General features: G+C 38.1%; 1 protein-coding gene across 1 annotated transcript; it reads right to left on the reverse strand.

Moving 5' to 3' along the window:
• Nucleotides 1–1,278: 1,278 nt before the first annotated feature.
• LOC110739772 (U1 small nuclear ribonucleoprotein C-like) lies at nucleotides 1,279–13,353 on the reverse strand. Its single transcript, XM_021920246.1, has 7 exons — nucleotides 12,398–13,353; nucleotides 12,006–12,089; nucleotides 11,857–11,899; nucleotides 11,306–11,347; nucleotides 10,906–11,155; nucleotides 2,001–2,339; nucleotides 1,279–1,669 (listed from the first exon to the last, which is right to left on the reverse strand). The coding sequence occupies exons 2-6, from the start codon at nucleotides 12,011–12,013 to the stop codon at nucleotides 2,005–2,007; spliced, it is 678 nt and encodes a 225-aa protein (XP_021775938.1). The 5' UTR covers nucleotides 12,014–12,089; nucleotides 12,398–13,353; the 3' UTR covers nucleotides 1,279–1,669; nucleotides 2,001–2,004.
• Nucleotides 13,354–15,576: the final 2,223 nt, after the last annotated feature.

Consider the following 15,576-nt stretch of genomic DNA (forward strand, 5'->3'; position numbering starts at 1 on the left):
TTAATTGATTAAAAAAACGTTATAAATTCTTTATATCATTGGATAATTATAGTTAATTAAAGTTTACCATGAATAATAAGAATTTTTACAATTTATCACTGAGAAAACTAAAAAGTACAGTGTTACCAAAGAAAATTTCCGAATTAGTTTATATAAAACAAAATTTTAAAATTCAATGTTCTTATCAAGAATGTGTTGTGTCCGGTTTATATATTTACATTATGTAGATTATTTAAATTTGAATAGAGATAACTTATTATCAATTTGATGTTCATATCAACACTCTGTATGTTCATTTTAAATAAGTTGTTTTTGTTCATTTGTAGAAGGCTAGGTTCATATCATGATTTATGCACACAAATTACGCCAATCATGATGAAGATAGTAGGCAAGAAAGAAACATTTCTATCTACTAGGCAAAAATTAATCAAAGTTCTTCAAAAAAAATATGGCTATTTTCTACCCTTTTGTTATATTTTTTCGAAGTTGTCTTTTAAAATCTCAATAAACTAACTGACATCATTTTAGTGTAGTGACTTCCATTGTGATGGGATATTGGGATTAGTTGAGTATTTGGTTTTAATTTTAGTGTATGTGGAGTATTGTGAGTTTAATTTGTTGGTAAAAGAGTTATGTAGGATTGCAATAATTATCAAATTTTCAATGAAATACATAAATAAGATGAAACTCGTCCTCACGGTTATAATATATATATTGTTAGGCCGTCTCTTGCAGGTATAGATTTCATATGGCTTTTTATTAAAGAATCTATTAATATTACTAAAACAAAACGTTGTTGGCGTTATCATTGTCTACATGTCATTCACATAATAAATTTTTTCCCGCCTAAATACAGAGATGATGTCATTTACATTTTTTTTTTTATTTGTTGATGTAAAGCTACCATATTTAACAATTTTGAAATTTGAATATTAGAAGTTTCTACATTACAACTACAACCTATCAATTTATCTTTAAAAATGAAACAATTGTAAATAACACAATAATAAATGGACTCCTACATTGAAATATGTATTAGACGATGTTGAACATGTGTTATATCATAATTTTGATGAAAATCTAAAACTATAAAATTACAAATATTTTTGTATAAGGTGCATAATCCATTTTTTTAAATGTACAAATAAAAATATATTTTATACAAACCATGCGTCGCACAAGTTCTAACCTAGTTAAATTTACTATAACAAGAAAAGTAGTCTTTTTTATTGTTTTGTAGCAAAAAACAGTTAATTGATGAAATTTAAAGGCAATAGATGTAAAATATAATCATCTAATACTTTCATTAATTGTGATGCCACAAGCTACAAAGGTGAAACTGGTAAAATTCAGCTGATCACGCCTAGACAATTCGCATATTTCAAAGCACACTAGCACATCAATATGGTAGAAAGGACCAAAACATATTAATTGCTCTAGCTACTCCATATGTTTTAATGTCACAGCAAATTGATTAGAAGACAAGGGCGCAAAGCTATACTACAATATCCAGCCAATTCCTCCACACCTCCTCATGTTAACAAGTACGAGTAATATATCGATGCTCCCTAATCTCCATATTGTTAAAAGAGTTCAAAACAAAAAACACACAGGAGCCCGGCATCTACAACCTTGAGGTATAAATGCATCTCATGCTGAATCCAATGTCCTGCATCACCAAGGCATTTAAAATTGTAATGGTTCTGAAATGTCTTTGAGATGTACTTATTCAAATATAGAGACTGAAATGAAATAAAACTACGCATAAACAAAAATGTTTTCTCAAATCATCACACTTTGGACTAGAGTGTGGCCTCCAAGCAGTTTGTACAGGATTTGAAATCAACTATCAGAGCTTTGTCACTTGTTTAATACAGAATACTCTATTATTCAATGAGACAATATAAGAAAATAGCAAGCTTCATGTGAAAAAAAAAAAAAAAAAACAACTAACCAATACAAAGTATATTATGCAAGTTAGCAATATGTTCCAGACATACCATTTCAGTTAGATTGAAGACTGTTGTTCGGGGCTTGACCATAAGTAAATCCGTCAGCACCTGAAGTTGCCGGATAAGAAACATTTCCACCAGCAGAAGGAAAGCTAGAGACAGCAGGCATATTTGTCCCTCCAAAGCTCCCGCCAGCAGGAGCACCCTGGAACCCAGGCTGTGAAGCCTGTGATGCAGTTGGAGCACCACCATTAGTAACAGGAGGCGTTGCTCCTGGTACTGATGTTGAGGTATTCAAAGGAGGTGGCCCAGGTGGACCATTTGCTTGCACTGGTGCACCAGGAGCACCTGGTTGTCCCGCAACTTGTCCTGGAGGTGCCCCATAAACTGTAAACACATTTGGAGCTGTTAATTAACTAAAAGAATTTAACCCCAAAAAAAAAAAAAAAAAAAAAAGTACAGTGTGATGAGAGAGAAAATAGCAAAACAAAAAATAATTACCCTCCTGTAATGCAATCAAACTTATGCTCATCTTCAATAACTGATGCAACAAAGAAGATGCAAAACCAAGAATATACAATACTTCAGGTAAGCGACATAAGAGCATCAATTTACTAATGATCTCCCTCGAAAGATAGGGTTTTGCTCCCTTGCGAACAAGGATTGTGCCTCCGTTTTGAACGACTGATCTCCGGTGTAATGGCGGACGATTTGGTGGATAAGTACTCCTCTTTGAAAATAGAGGAGGATGAAGGAAGCGTGATTGATCTAGGTAGCATAGAAAGCACAAAATCGGATGAAAATCCAGCATTGCTTTTGGTTGGACGATTGTGCACTTCTAGGCCTTATAATGTGGAAGCCTTTAAGGGCACGATGATGAAGGTTTGGGTGCCATCGGAAGGGATGATTATTAGGGTTTTAAGCCCTAACTTGTATGCCTTTCAGTTTTTTCATTGGCGAGATAAGGAGAAAATTATGAAGGGAAGACCTTGGTGTTGGGACAACCATCTTCTGATATTGAACGAAGTGCAAGGAGATGAGCAGCCTGACCAGGTGATCCTTAATCATTCGCCTTTTTGGGTTAGAATTTGCAAATTGCCTTTTAACTGTAGATCGAATGAGTATGTTGAAGCCCTTGTTGTGGGGCTAGGGGAGGTGATTGAGATAGAGGAGGATGCCCTTGGCTTGAACCATTATAGGAAGGTGCGAATTTTGATTGATGTTACCAAACCCTTGCCACGCTTTCAACGCATTAAAGCCAGGGGAGGGAACGAATTCAAGGTGGAATTTAAATATGAGAGGCTGCCCTATTTTTGTTTTGCTTGTGGAGCGATCAGGCACTCAGAGAAAGACTGCCTTGCGGTGACAGGAAGAGAAGGAGAAAAGGCTTATTCCTTCAAGCCTCACCTAGGAAGGGCCATGCTAAGGAGGTGGAGGAGTTTGCCCAGATCTCTAAAGGGAAACGCCAGTTGTTCGTGACTAAAGAAGGGGAGAAGCAACAGGTTGAAGAGATTGCAGCACAGCAGGGGCGGATTACTTGCGGCGATTCAGAGCCGATTTTGAGCACTGACATTTTACAGATAGCAGGGGTGGGTGGTGTGGTGGCAGATGTTGATGGAGAGAATGCTTTGCTTGGAAGTACTGAAGTTAATAAGACTGCTATTTTTACTTTTGCTGCTGCTAAAAATTCTCCTAGTAAACCCCAAGGTGTAAAAACTTGGTAGAGGCTTGAGAAGAAGGGAGGTAAGGAGATTGGGGATTCTGCTCCTTTGCTTCGTAAGAGGGATGCTAGCTCTCTAGTGGAGGCGTTGGTTGAGAAAGGTGCTGAAGGTGAGGGAAAGAAACCAAGAATGAATGCTCTTGATTATGTTGATGAAGAAATGGCGGAGGTTGGCTTGAACCAACCCCGCCAAGTCCAATGAATCTACTTTGCTGGCTGCCAACAGTTCTTAGACTCCGTAAGTGGAGCTCTCTTTATACCCCTGATCTGGTTTTTATTTCTGAGACCATGATCAGTAAAGTGGAGGTGGAAGGTATAAAAGATAGAATTGGTTTTTCGAATTCTTTTGGTATGTCAAGCCGTGGTACGTCTGGAGGGTTGTGCCTGTTTTGGAATGATAACAAGGTGGATTTCTCTCTTGTTTCTTTTTCTCAAAATCATATTTGCGGTGATGTTGTGCGAGAAGGGGTAAAATGGAGATTCGTTGGAATTTAAGGCTGGCCGGATTCTTCACATAAACATTGCACTTGGAGACTCATTCAAACTTTGTGTGAAGAGATTAATATGCCTGTTATTTCGGCGGCGATTTAAACGAAATTCTCTCGCTTAGTGAGAAGGACGGTGGCTCGGATCGTGACCGTAGAGAAATGCCAAACTTTAGACAAGCCTTGAATAATTGTAATTGTGAACTCGGAAATCTTGGGTTTAGAGGTCAATGGTGGACCTGGGAAAGGGGGGTATCCGAAGCTACCAAAGTTCACGAAAGGTTGGATAGGTTCGTTGCCTCTCCCTCTTGGTTTTGCTTGTATCCTGGGATTTTTGAAGAGGTGCTCTGATCATACCCCTATTCTCACCCGTTTTGAGCAAAATAAAAAGAAGAAAAAGAGCAAGAGATTTAAATTTGAAATTGCGTGCTGTTGGACGAGGCTTGCGAAGCTACTGTAAGCAATGCTTGGAGTGCGGCTGATGAAGAGAATGTCGTGATTAAACTTATGGTTGTGCGCCGTAAGCTCTTAGATTGGAGTAAGGAGAAATTTGATTATCTTGGTAAGCTCTTAGATTGGAGTAAGTAGACTTAAATGTGCGCAGCAAAAAATCGTGACCCCCGCAAGCTGTGATGAGCATCGAGTTGAAGGCATTGTTTATGACTATTTTACAAAGATCTTTGCGTCTAGTATGCCTTCCGATGAATGTTCGAGGCTAGAAAAAGAATTGGATGATTTACATGACAAGCATGAAGCTCACTAGTATATGAGGTCAAGAATCGCTGAAATGCGTGATGGAGATAGAAATACCAGTTATTTCTACCACAAAGCTTCACAACGAAATAAGAAAAATCGAATTAAAGGGCTCTACAATTCTAATGGGGTATGGCAGGAAGATGAGCATCGAGTTGAAGGCATTGTTTCTGACTATTTTACAAAGATCTTTGCGTCTAGTATGCCTTACGATGAAGAGTTGAGTGAAGTTCTATTTCGCCGGAGCAAAAATTCGAACTTGATGAAGCCTTATACTAAGGATGAAATCTTCACTGCTCTTTAACAAATGCATCCTTATAAGGCCCCGAGCCCCTGATGGTACGCATGCTATTTTTTATCAAAAATTTTGGCATATTGTTAGAGATGATGTTACTAATTTTGTTAGTGTTGTTCTTCATGGTTCTGCCTCTTTAGAACATGTTAATCACTAACATTGCTTTAATTCCGAAAGTTAATTCTTCGTGACTTCTGAATTTAGACCTATTAGCATCTGTAATGTGCTTTATAAACTTATCTCAAAAGTGCTTGCTATGAGACTTAAGTTGATTTTGCATGGTGTGGTTTCGGAGAACCAAAGTGCATTTGTTCAGTGGCGCCCGCCTTATTACTGATAATGCCCTTATAGCCTTGGAACTATTTCACACGATGAAGAAGAGTAAGGATAAGAGGGGTACGATTGCTCTTAAACTTAGATATGAGTAGGCGTACGATAGGGGTTGCTGGTTACTACGGGATTTGATGGTCGATGGGTGAACTTAATTATGCAGTGTGTGTCTAAGGTGAAGTACTTTCATTATTAATGGAAGGGTGTGCGGGGACGCGGTTCTTTCTTGGGGACTTCGTGGGGGGACCCTCACTCCCCTCATCTTTTTATTCTAGTAGCAGATGCTCTCTCCTACGCGGTTCTTTCTTGGGGACTTCGTCGGGGGGACCCTCACTCCCCTTATCTTTTTATTCTAGTAGCAGATGCTCTCTCCTTTATGTTACAGAGTAAGGTTTAGAGTGGAGATCTTCATGGTGCCAGAGGTAGTCGCAGAGGTCCTACATTTCTCATCTTCTTTTTGCAGATGATAGTCTTCTTTTTGCTAGAGCCAACCGACAGGAATGCGAAGTCATCGTTGATATTCTTAACCAATACAAAGTAGCATCCGGACAGAAAATTAATTATGAAAAATCGGAGGTCTCTTTTAGCCCAGACACAGCAAATACTGTTGTAGGACAATCAAAGAAGGCAATTTTTGGGGCTCAGTTGTATAGGATTTGGAAGAAATTGCAAGGTTGGAAGGAGAAGCTTCTTTCTCGGGCTGGGAAAGAAATACTCCTAAAATATGCCCTTCATGGGGGTTTATAAATTTCCATGTCCGGTTATTGATAAGATTGCGAGTGCTATGGCAAGATTCTTTTGGGTCAGCAAGGTACTCAAACGCAAGGTTTGTTGGAAGAGGTGGTCTTCTCTTTACACGCCTAAGTGTTTGGGGGGGATGGGATTTAAAGATCACAGTGTCTTTAATGATGCGCTTCTTGGAAGGCAGGCTTGGCTGCTTGTGCACAAAGAGGAGTCCCTGCTTAGTAAGGTTATGAAGGCAAATTACTACCCAAATTGTTCTTTTCTTGATGCGGCTCTTGGGTATGGGGGCAGCTATTCTTGGCAAAGTGTATGGAGGCAAAAGCTTTGGTGAAAGAAGGGGTGATTTGGAGGATTGGGACGGGTTCCAATGTTAATATATGGAAGGATGCTTGGCCAGCGGATGAACATGACAGGTCTGAGTTAATTTTGATTGTATGGAATGGAATACTGATTTGATCTCTAGACACTTCAATGAGAGAGATAAAAAATGTATTCTATCGATTCCCTTAAGTTTGAAGGAACCCACGGATACTCTCACTTGGGCTTTTTCAAAAGATGGATTGTATTATACTAAGACAACTTACATGCTTGGGAAGGGGTGGAATTTTGATGATTTTCATCAAGTGTGGATATATATTTGGCGCTTGAAGGTTTCACCTAAGGTCAGGCACTTTCTCGTACGAGTTCGCTGCCTACTAAAGCCCTCCTCCTTCACCACCATCTTATTGATAATGATGTTTGTCCTTGGTGTGGTGTAGAAGAGGAATCAAGCTTCCATGCCTTGTTTACTTGTGTTCGAGTGGGTGCCTGTGATTGATGTGAATTTGATGAATGATCCTTGTGATTTCCTGGCTAGTTGGAAGAAAGGGAATGCGAAGTTGCAGCAACGTGCGGCCTTCCTTGCTTGGTGTATTTGGGGGGAGAGAAATCAAAAGGTTTTCAATGATAAAACTACCCCAAATCCTATTCTTTTGGCACGAGCTAATAGATTAAGTGAGGAGTACGGTTTGTATAGCAAGAAGGTGCATATGAGCTTTGGAGAGAAGCGGCCTCGCCGAAAGCTCCCCTATCAAGATCAATGTTGACACTTCTCTCGCGGGGTGGGTTGGGTAAGGAGTTATGGCTCGTGACTGTGTGGGAGGGGTTATTTTTGCTGCAACACGTCGAACAAAGGCTTGGTGGCCTCCTAAGATAGCAGAAGGCAAAGCTATTTGCATGGCAGTTTGTCTTGGCCAAGAAATTTGGGCTTAAAGATGTGATCATTAAGTTCGATTGACAAGTGCTTATTGATCGTCTGTTGAAAGCTATGGTGTTCTTCTCTAACCTTGATGGTGTGCTAGAGGATATCTTGTTTTTAAGTTCCTTTTTTAATTCTTGTTTTAGGGCTCATGTAAAAAGGGATGGCAATATAGTTGCTCATCATCTAGCTAAGCTCTTACCTTTCGGTGTAGAACAAATTTGGGTGAATCATTGTCTTGCGAAAATTTCACCTTACGTACTCTCGGACACTTTGTCCCTTAATTAATACACCGTTCGGTTTTTCTAAAAAAATAAAAAATACTTCAAGTAAGCATGTAAGATTTGTTGCAGACATTGGCGGAACCAGAATTCTTATATTAGGGTGGCCAAGATCAAATATGATATATATTTTTTTTATTCCACAATATAATTTTCCATTTCTTGTTGGATCATATACAACCCTTTTTGAGAATTAGAGCTAAGACTTTATGGAATAAAAATTATTCTAAATATAATATATATGTATAACTTCTTCATACTACAATTCTACCGTGTAGTCATATAGCTTAAGAATTAAAATATATATAATGATATGGAAAAAAAAAATTAAAAAAAATGAAAAAAAAAAAAAAGAAAAAAAAAACTAGTAATTGTGTTGAATTTTACTTCTATATTGTATGTACTGTATGTAATAATTAGATTCCCAAAATAGAGCAAGCCCCACTAGAAAATAATGTGAGCATAGGTATTAGATGGTGTGTGCTCGTGTCAAAAGAATAGAGGGATAAAAATAAAAAGCAATGCAGCACCAAGAATCGAACTCTAGACGCGCGGATTTCGTAACTCATTTACTAAACCAATTAAGCTGTGAAGCAAAGACACTTAACATATGAAAAATAAGTTCTTATACTGAATCAAGGGGGTGGCCATGGCCTACCCCAGCTCCCCCTTGATTCCACCCCTGGCTGCAGAAACAACATACTTGAGAACACAAAGCCAATTCTATAGTATTAGTCAACAAGTAAAGCATATCAGTATATCACCAAAAAGTTACAACATCTGTGCTAATCTTGTATAGTTTCAGTCTGAACTGGCACAAGGTCTCTTTGTCCTCTAATCCCAATACAATTTACACAAACCATCGTAAATGATCATTTGTTCAAAATGACAAGAATTGACCAGTGTTACCTCATTTGCAGATCGCTTCAGCACTTAGAACAGGAAGTCAGGAACAGGATTGCAATTTCAGGTGGGTGATTTTATAATTTGTGGGTGATCTATTGGGTATCCTTTTTTGGATCATTATTGGTCATAGGTATGCACTCATTTCACAAAATTAATAATTCTAATGATACAGTAATACATAAACAGGCACATTTATAATTTTCCCCAATGATAAATCAAAGCCACTCCACCATCACCAAAGCAGACAACTTATCACTCATGACCGACCACACTAATGACAAAAAAACCCAGATATTCTATTCAAATGAACATCTTTAAAAAAGACCCGACATTTTTGAACAATATATTTGACATATTTCACTTTCAATAAACATAAGTAGGGCTCATTTCTCAAACTCTAGATCTCAAATTTCCCTTGATTTGTGTTCCCTTCATTGCATTTAATCTACCGTCTACAAACAGAAGGTAACGACTACATGTTTAGTACTGTCAATTTGGACAAACTAGCTCATGCACCTGACTAAATTGGCACCTACAAACTGCGATTTGGAACAAACAACTTAAAATGTACTTTATGGGGGGAGAAAGATAATTAGGTAACACAGGGATTGACTATCGGCATAAAGTTATCCTTCCAAACCCTGATTAGCAAAGGCTCAAAACAATACCATTGATTTAAAAGTCCATTGACGTCTATTTAACAACACTTGAGTCAGAAGTGCCATTGTACATTGAATGTTCACAATTATTTCCTTTTTTCTTAAATTATTGCAACACTTCAGTTTTTAGGAGGTGGCAAAAAAAATGCCAACATTACCCTCTATTGATAATGGGTTTCCCTTTCTCTCTCCTCATCACATGGGTCCCTCTATGTATTTCACTCTATCAATCCACTCATCACATGGGTCCCTCTATGTATCTCACTCTATCAATCACCTCATCACATCGGTCCCTCTATCCAGTTCTCTCAATCTATCTCCTCATAGCATTCCCTCTATCCAACTTAAAGGAAGCATTTTGTTGGATAAAATTACTGAATTATTTTCCATGCACTTGAAGAACACAAAAGGAGAAAAAAAAAACCTTCCATCTCTGTGAAAAAGCAACACAGACACCCCCCCTCTTCCTCTCTTTATCACCTCCTTTAACGATACCCTATTCAATCTAAGTTTCTAGGGTTTAAACATTGTACAGTTTATGAATCATGACACACTCAAACTAGATCATTTGATACACATATCTTGAGTTGCATATAAACTCATGCCATAGGTTGCTATTGAGAAGGGATTCAAACCCTAACACTGCGATTTGAAGCCACCACTAATCCACTGAGTCCTAAGCCACACCGAGATAAAATTGGTTCCAACAAATGTCCTCAAAGAAAAGAAACCTTTCCTCTCCCAATCACTTCGGATTGTTTCTTTCTTAAAGACCAAGGTCAGTGCATTATTAAGTTTATGTTTGTGTAAAACTGACCTACAATAAGGGACTTAGTGAGTCACTACCAATGAATCCATGCACATATGTTAAATGTACTTACTAAATTTCGACACAATCTAGTTAACTAGAAGTGCTACAACATTTAGCATTCAACTTGAAAGCTGAAACCAATCTGAGATCCATGGTCAAATTATTCTCTAGTCTAATCAATCAAAAAAAGGTCATATTGACCACAAGATAGCAATAAGATAACCTTCAAAAAAATATTCTAATTACCGTAGAGCCCTAGCTGAAGGAAATAGTATGTTGTAAAGCCTATAAATAAACGGAACATTTTCTGGTAAAAATATGCCTCTCATAGGGACAATAATCAAGAGGAAAGAAAGCCTATTCCTAATCTAGGAAAGCACACAGGATCCTTTCCCTATTTTCATGTGTATATATAGTTCTTTACTTAATCGGATCCTTGCTTACTAAACAGGTGCAACTTTCATGTCGTTTTGTTTTCATTGTTTGATTGCCCAGCTACTGACCTACATACCCTGACATCTCATCAGTGGTATGATTCCATTTGAATCCTTAAGCATCATATGGTAATTAGTTAATTGGTTATTTAGTTATGTTTTCACTAAGCTCCTGTGATTATCTTACAGTCAGAATTTATTAGGAAACATGCAATTCAACTGAATATTCTGTAATTTTCCATAAGATAAAATAATTGATCACATAAGAAAACAATAAAGATTGAAAGCATCAACTTACCCGGAAAACCAGGAGGTCTAGGAAAAACAGGTAGCCTGATCCCTGGAGCCATTTGAGCATTAGGGGGAAGGGAACCTGGAATCGGCAATGGTGCAGGAAGAATAGGTGGTCTAACACCAGGTCTCCATGCTGCATAGGCAGCACCAATTTGAAAAGCACCTTGGCCACTAAGATGCTCCTTGATTCTCTGATCGATCAAACTTTGCGTTTGTTGCTCCTCAAATTGTTGACAGTATATCCGTACATTTGCCTGAAATCGAATACAAATAACCATCACAAATAATTTGCCGAAAATGATCAAAACATAGGTTAGTCATTTAAGAATTTCGTACACACTGAATCAAATTTTGAAATAAATTATTTCCAATGCCTACTGAGGCAAAGCTAGCTTACCGCTTACCTTATGCTTATAACCTGCATTATGTTGCTTCCTGACAGATGGCTGAGAGCAAACACAGTATGTCAGTCAAACAAACAAGGCAAATGAAATCCAAAATAATTAATAAAGTCTTGTATGGGCAAATGAATCAGCTACAAACATAAGGTTGATACATATATTTTCTCATATTCTACGCCAACAAATGAATATGTCTCTCACATTTCTTCTCCCAAAAACTGAAATAAAATCATCACTCTAATCTTTCACGTGGAACAAACAAAGGAATCAAATTATACAAGTGAAATGCCAAGTAAATATTCTAGCCAACTCCTATATGTTTTTTTTACCACGCTTACATTGGAATTCATTATCAGAATTATAAATACAAACAATCAGCATAAATCAATATTCGAGAAAAGCAAGACAAAAAAAAAAAAAAAAAAAAAAAAAAAAAAAAAAAAAAAAACTAGGATTATAGATGTTAATTACATATATCAAAGCAACAAAAAAATAAACACATAATTAAACTTTGAAGCGCAATAAATTTGATACGGAGTAAAACAAATACTTACAGAATCATGTGTCAAGTAAGTGTCGCAGTAATCACAATAATACCTGTCAAAAGTTCAACAACACATTTAGGTTAAAAGTAAAAAAACCTAAATAATAACTTTTCGAAAAAAAATTCAATCCATATTTTGAAGAACAACATATACACTACCTAGGCATTGGGTTGAGTTATGTTGTTTTATTGAATTTATACCACCAGCTTCTGCTCAAGGGAGTCCAATTGTTGGCAAAAACCCTATAGAAAATTTTGAATTCGATAGAGTTAGCAATGAAAGCAATTGAGGGAACCAGTGATTCTAGAGCGAGCGAGTCACTCTAGGCTCGAAAAATCACCTTCAATTCTTGTAGCCTAAGAATGTGATTAGCAAAATTCGAACAACAAACGATCTTTCAGTAAATAAATTATAACCAATAGTCCAATAATCCACTTTAAAGAACCCTAAATTGAGTAAACTGACAATTAAATTAACAAAAGTGTGGAACTAAACCCTTAGATTTAGGAATTGATATTCGAACAATTCGATGGTTAATAAAACCTATTACCTCAGAAGCTGCCTCAATGGAGAAGAGAGCTCTCAAGCCGCTTCAACGGAGGATTCAGAGTACGTTTCAATGGAGGTGAGAGAGAGGGAGAGGGGTGCAGGCGTGCAGCGACGCAACTTACTGGTGAAAAAGTTTCGAAGGGGGGAAAATTAGACGTAAGAGGGGTTTATTGAATTTACACGGAGTCACATAGTAAAGACTAGAGAATTTATATTTACATCTTGCTTGTGCCTGATCCACTCCATTTGCCCGTAAACTGGTGCCAGACTTCACCACTTGAGCTTTAAACCTATGGTTAATTACATCTTGCTTGTGCCTGATCCACTCCATTTGCCCATAAACTGATGTCAGACTTCACCACTTGAGCTCTAAACCTATGGTAAATTCACGGTATTGCAATCTGCCTTGCAATCCTCCTCTGAATACTTTGCCAGAAACTCCAAATCTGACTTTGAGACTTCCAAATCAAAACCCTCAATATCAAAGTCTACTAACTCAAGTACATGTTGATCCGTGGCCATCAGATCATCGCCCAAGCTTCTTTCCTTATGAAATTCTGGTCCCTGGTCCTTTTCTGGAATGCCTTCCATCAATTCTGGATATCATCGCTAGGCATTTCAGTAAACTTTTCACCACCCACCAATTGTTCAGTTACAGTGCCAACTCCTATTTGAACAACTTGTGAATGAATGGTTTTTAAGATTCCCTTTGCAAAGGCATCATCATCTAACTGAACCGCCATCGCTTGAATTTGGCTGCTCAAACTTCATCTGACTGATTTCGCCTTTTTCATGGATTTCCTTTTCTCCTTAAGCTTCACATTATCACTCGTAGTCACCCTTTCTTTCAGCACTCCTTCTGTCCTTTTCATTCTCACCTGTTCTTCTTGTTTGACCTTAGCCAATGCTTTACTGGGATTTTCTTTCCCTTCATTCACCTTGTATTTCCCAAGTCTGTTTAGAACAAATGTTACGAGGTGATTCACGAAATCTCTGTCTCGTCTTCCCCTTTGGTGGAACCTCTAATGTCTAGGTATCCAATTTGGGTCATTTGGAATGGTTTTAGTCTTGACCAATTCACTACAAGAATCATGTTGAATTCCGACAGACAGGTTTCGACGAAATCGTAATTCCGCTGGAAAAATCGGAATTTCTGACGGATTTATTTTTCGTCGGATATTTCTGACGAACTCAAAAATTCCGTCGAAAATCCGTTGGAAAATATGTACTTTCCAACGGATTTTTCCGTCGGAAATTTAGTGTTCCGACGGAATTAATATCCGTCAGAATTTTCTGACAGAATTTCCATCGGAGTCTAATTTAAAAAAAAAAAAAAAAAAAAAAAAAAACAAACCCAAAACAGCCAACTCCCCCCCCCCCCTTCATTTCCGCCTCTTCTTTCCCCTTTCTCCTTCTCTTTCTCTCTCCTCTCCTCTCCTCTCCTCTTCTCTTCTCTTTCCTCTTCTTTTCGATCTATCCTTCACTCCTCCTCCTCCTCTCTCTCGGTCTTCTTCTCCTTCTCCCTCCTCTTTCTCTTGTCTTCTTTCTCTCCTCTTCTCTGCGTCCTCCTCTTCTCTCTTTGTCCACCACCAACATCAAGCACCGTCAACAACAACAACGCTACAACGTCCTCCTATTCTCTCTCCGTCCACCACCAACATCAACCACAACAACAACGGCGCGCTGACAACCACCGTTGCGAGCCACCCACTCTCAAGGTTTTTGTTTTGTAGATCTAGTTTTAATTTAGGTTAGATTGTAGATCTAGTTAATTTTTTATGTAATTGTAATGTTAATTTATAAATTTTATTAGATGATTGTATATTTATATATTTCCTTTAATTTTTATTGTTTAATTATCGTTTTTTTTAATTTTTTTTATGAAATTCTGATTAAATATGTTGATCTACTGGTTTTGATTTTTTTTTGTGGTATTTTGTTGTGTTAATTTTCATATTGTTGGGCTAATTTTCGATTTTTTGGGGTATTCGGTTATTTGTGTGTTTTTTTTGCTAAGTTTCGTTTTTTTTGGGGTTAATTTTTGGTGTGGTGGTGTCGGTGGTGGTGTGTGAAGGTGGGATAAGGGCTGGTGTGGTTGGTGTCGGTGGTGGTGTGTGAAGTTGGGGTTATCTTTTGGTGGTGTCAGTGGTGGTGTGTGAAGGTGGGGTTAATTTTTGGTGGTGGTGTGTGAAGTTGGGGTTATCTTTTGGTGGTGTCAGTGGTGGTGTGTGAAGGTGGGGTTAATTTTTGGTGGTGTGTGAAGGTAAGATAGGGGCTGGTGTCGTTGGTGTCGTTGGTGGTGTGGTTGGGGTCGGTGTGCAGTGGGGTCTGGTTGGGTGGGCTGGTGGTTCTGGGGTGGGGGCTAGTGGTGTGGGCGATGGTGGTGTAGTCTTTTTTTATTATTTTTTAATAGGATTTTTCGATGGAATTTCCGTCGGAATTTCCCGGCGGAAAAATATTCGTCGGAAATTTCTGACGGACTTTTCTAGGCCGGAAAATGTCTTCCGACAGAAAAATTCCGTCGAAAAACAGGTTTTGACGGATTTTCATCGGAAAAGGTCCTTTTTCCTACAAAACCTCTTCTGAAAACCGCTTTCAATGGAATTTCCGTCGGAAACGGGTTTTCCGACGGAAAACGAGGTGTTTCTGACGAAAAAATTCCGTCGAAAATCACCTGTTTTCTAGTAGTGATTCAAAATGCAACAAGAGTGCACATGAATGACAAAGATTGTGTCGTAGATTCTTAAGTCCTTCAACATCTTTGGCTTGCAAAGGAAACTTTTGAACTGCCTCTTTGTAAGACTATACCTTTTGTTGTTTCTGGTCGCTCACCTTATCAAGTGACTTTTGAACCTTCTGGTCAGTGTCTAATGGTTTTTCTTTATCCTTCTTTCCTTTGGGATTATACTCAGCAAGGTTCATCACCTGATATTCCTGTTTTGAAATCCTTACTGCATTTGTTCTGATCTTCTTGTTCAGAAACCCCTTGAAGGCCAAACATTCATTAGTGGCATGGGCAGAACTAGAGTGCCATCTGCACATCAACACATCTTCATAATCATCATCCTGGCATTGTGGTGACACAATTACCCCTTCTTTGACTAGCTTTACATATAATCTAACCGCAGTAGTAACCTTCTTCAGTTCCTGTACATTATCCTGCACAACATCCATGTCAGT

Source organism: Chenopodium quinoa, unplaced genomic scaffold, assembly GCF_001683475.1.
Source record: "Chenopodium quinoa cultivar QQ74 unplaced genomic scaffold, ASM168347v1, whole genome shotgun sequence".
Lineage (NCBI taxonomy): Eukaryota > Viridiplantae > Streptophyta > Magnoliopsida > Caryophyllales > Amaranthaceae > Chenopodium > Chenopodium quinoa.

Coding starts and splice junctions, on each gene's coding strand:
- LOC110739772 (XM_021920246.1), bottom strand. Junction 11,348..11,856: donor CTTACTTGACACATGATTCT/GTAAGTATTTGT, acceptor GTTTGCTCTCAG/CCATCTGTCAGGAAGCAACA. Junction 11,156..11,305: donor ATGCAGGTTATAAGCATAAG/GTAAGCGGTAAG, acceptor ATTCGATTTCAG/GCAAATGTACGGATATACTG.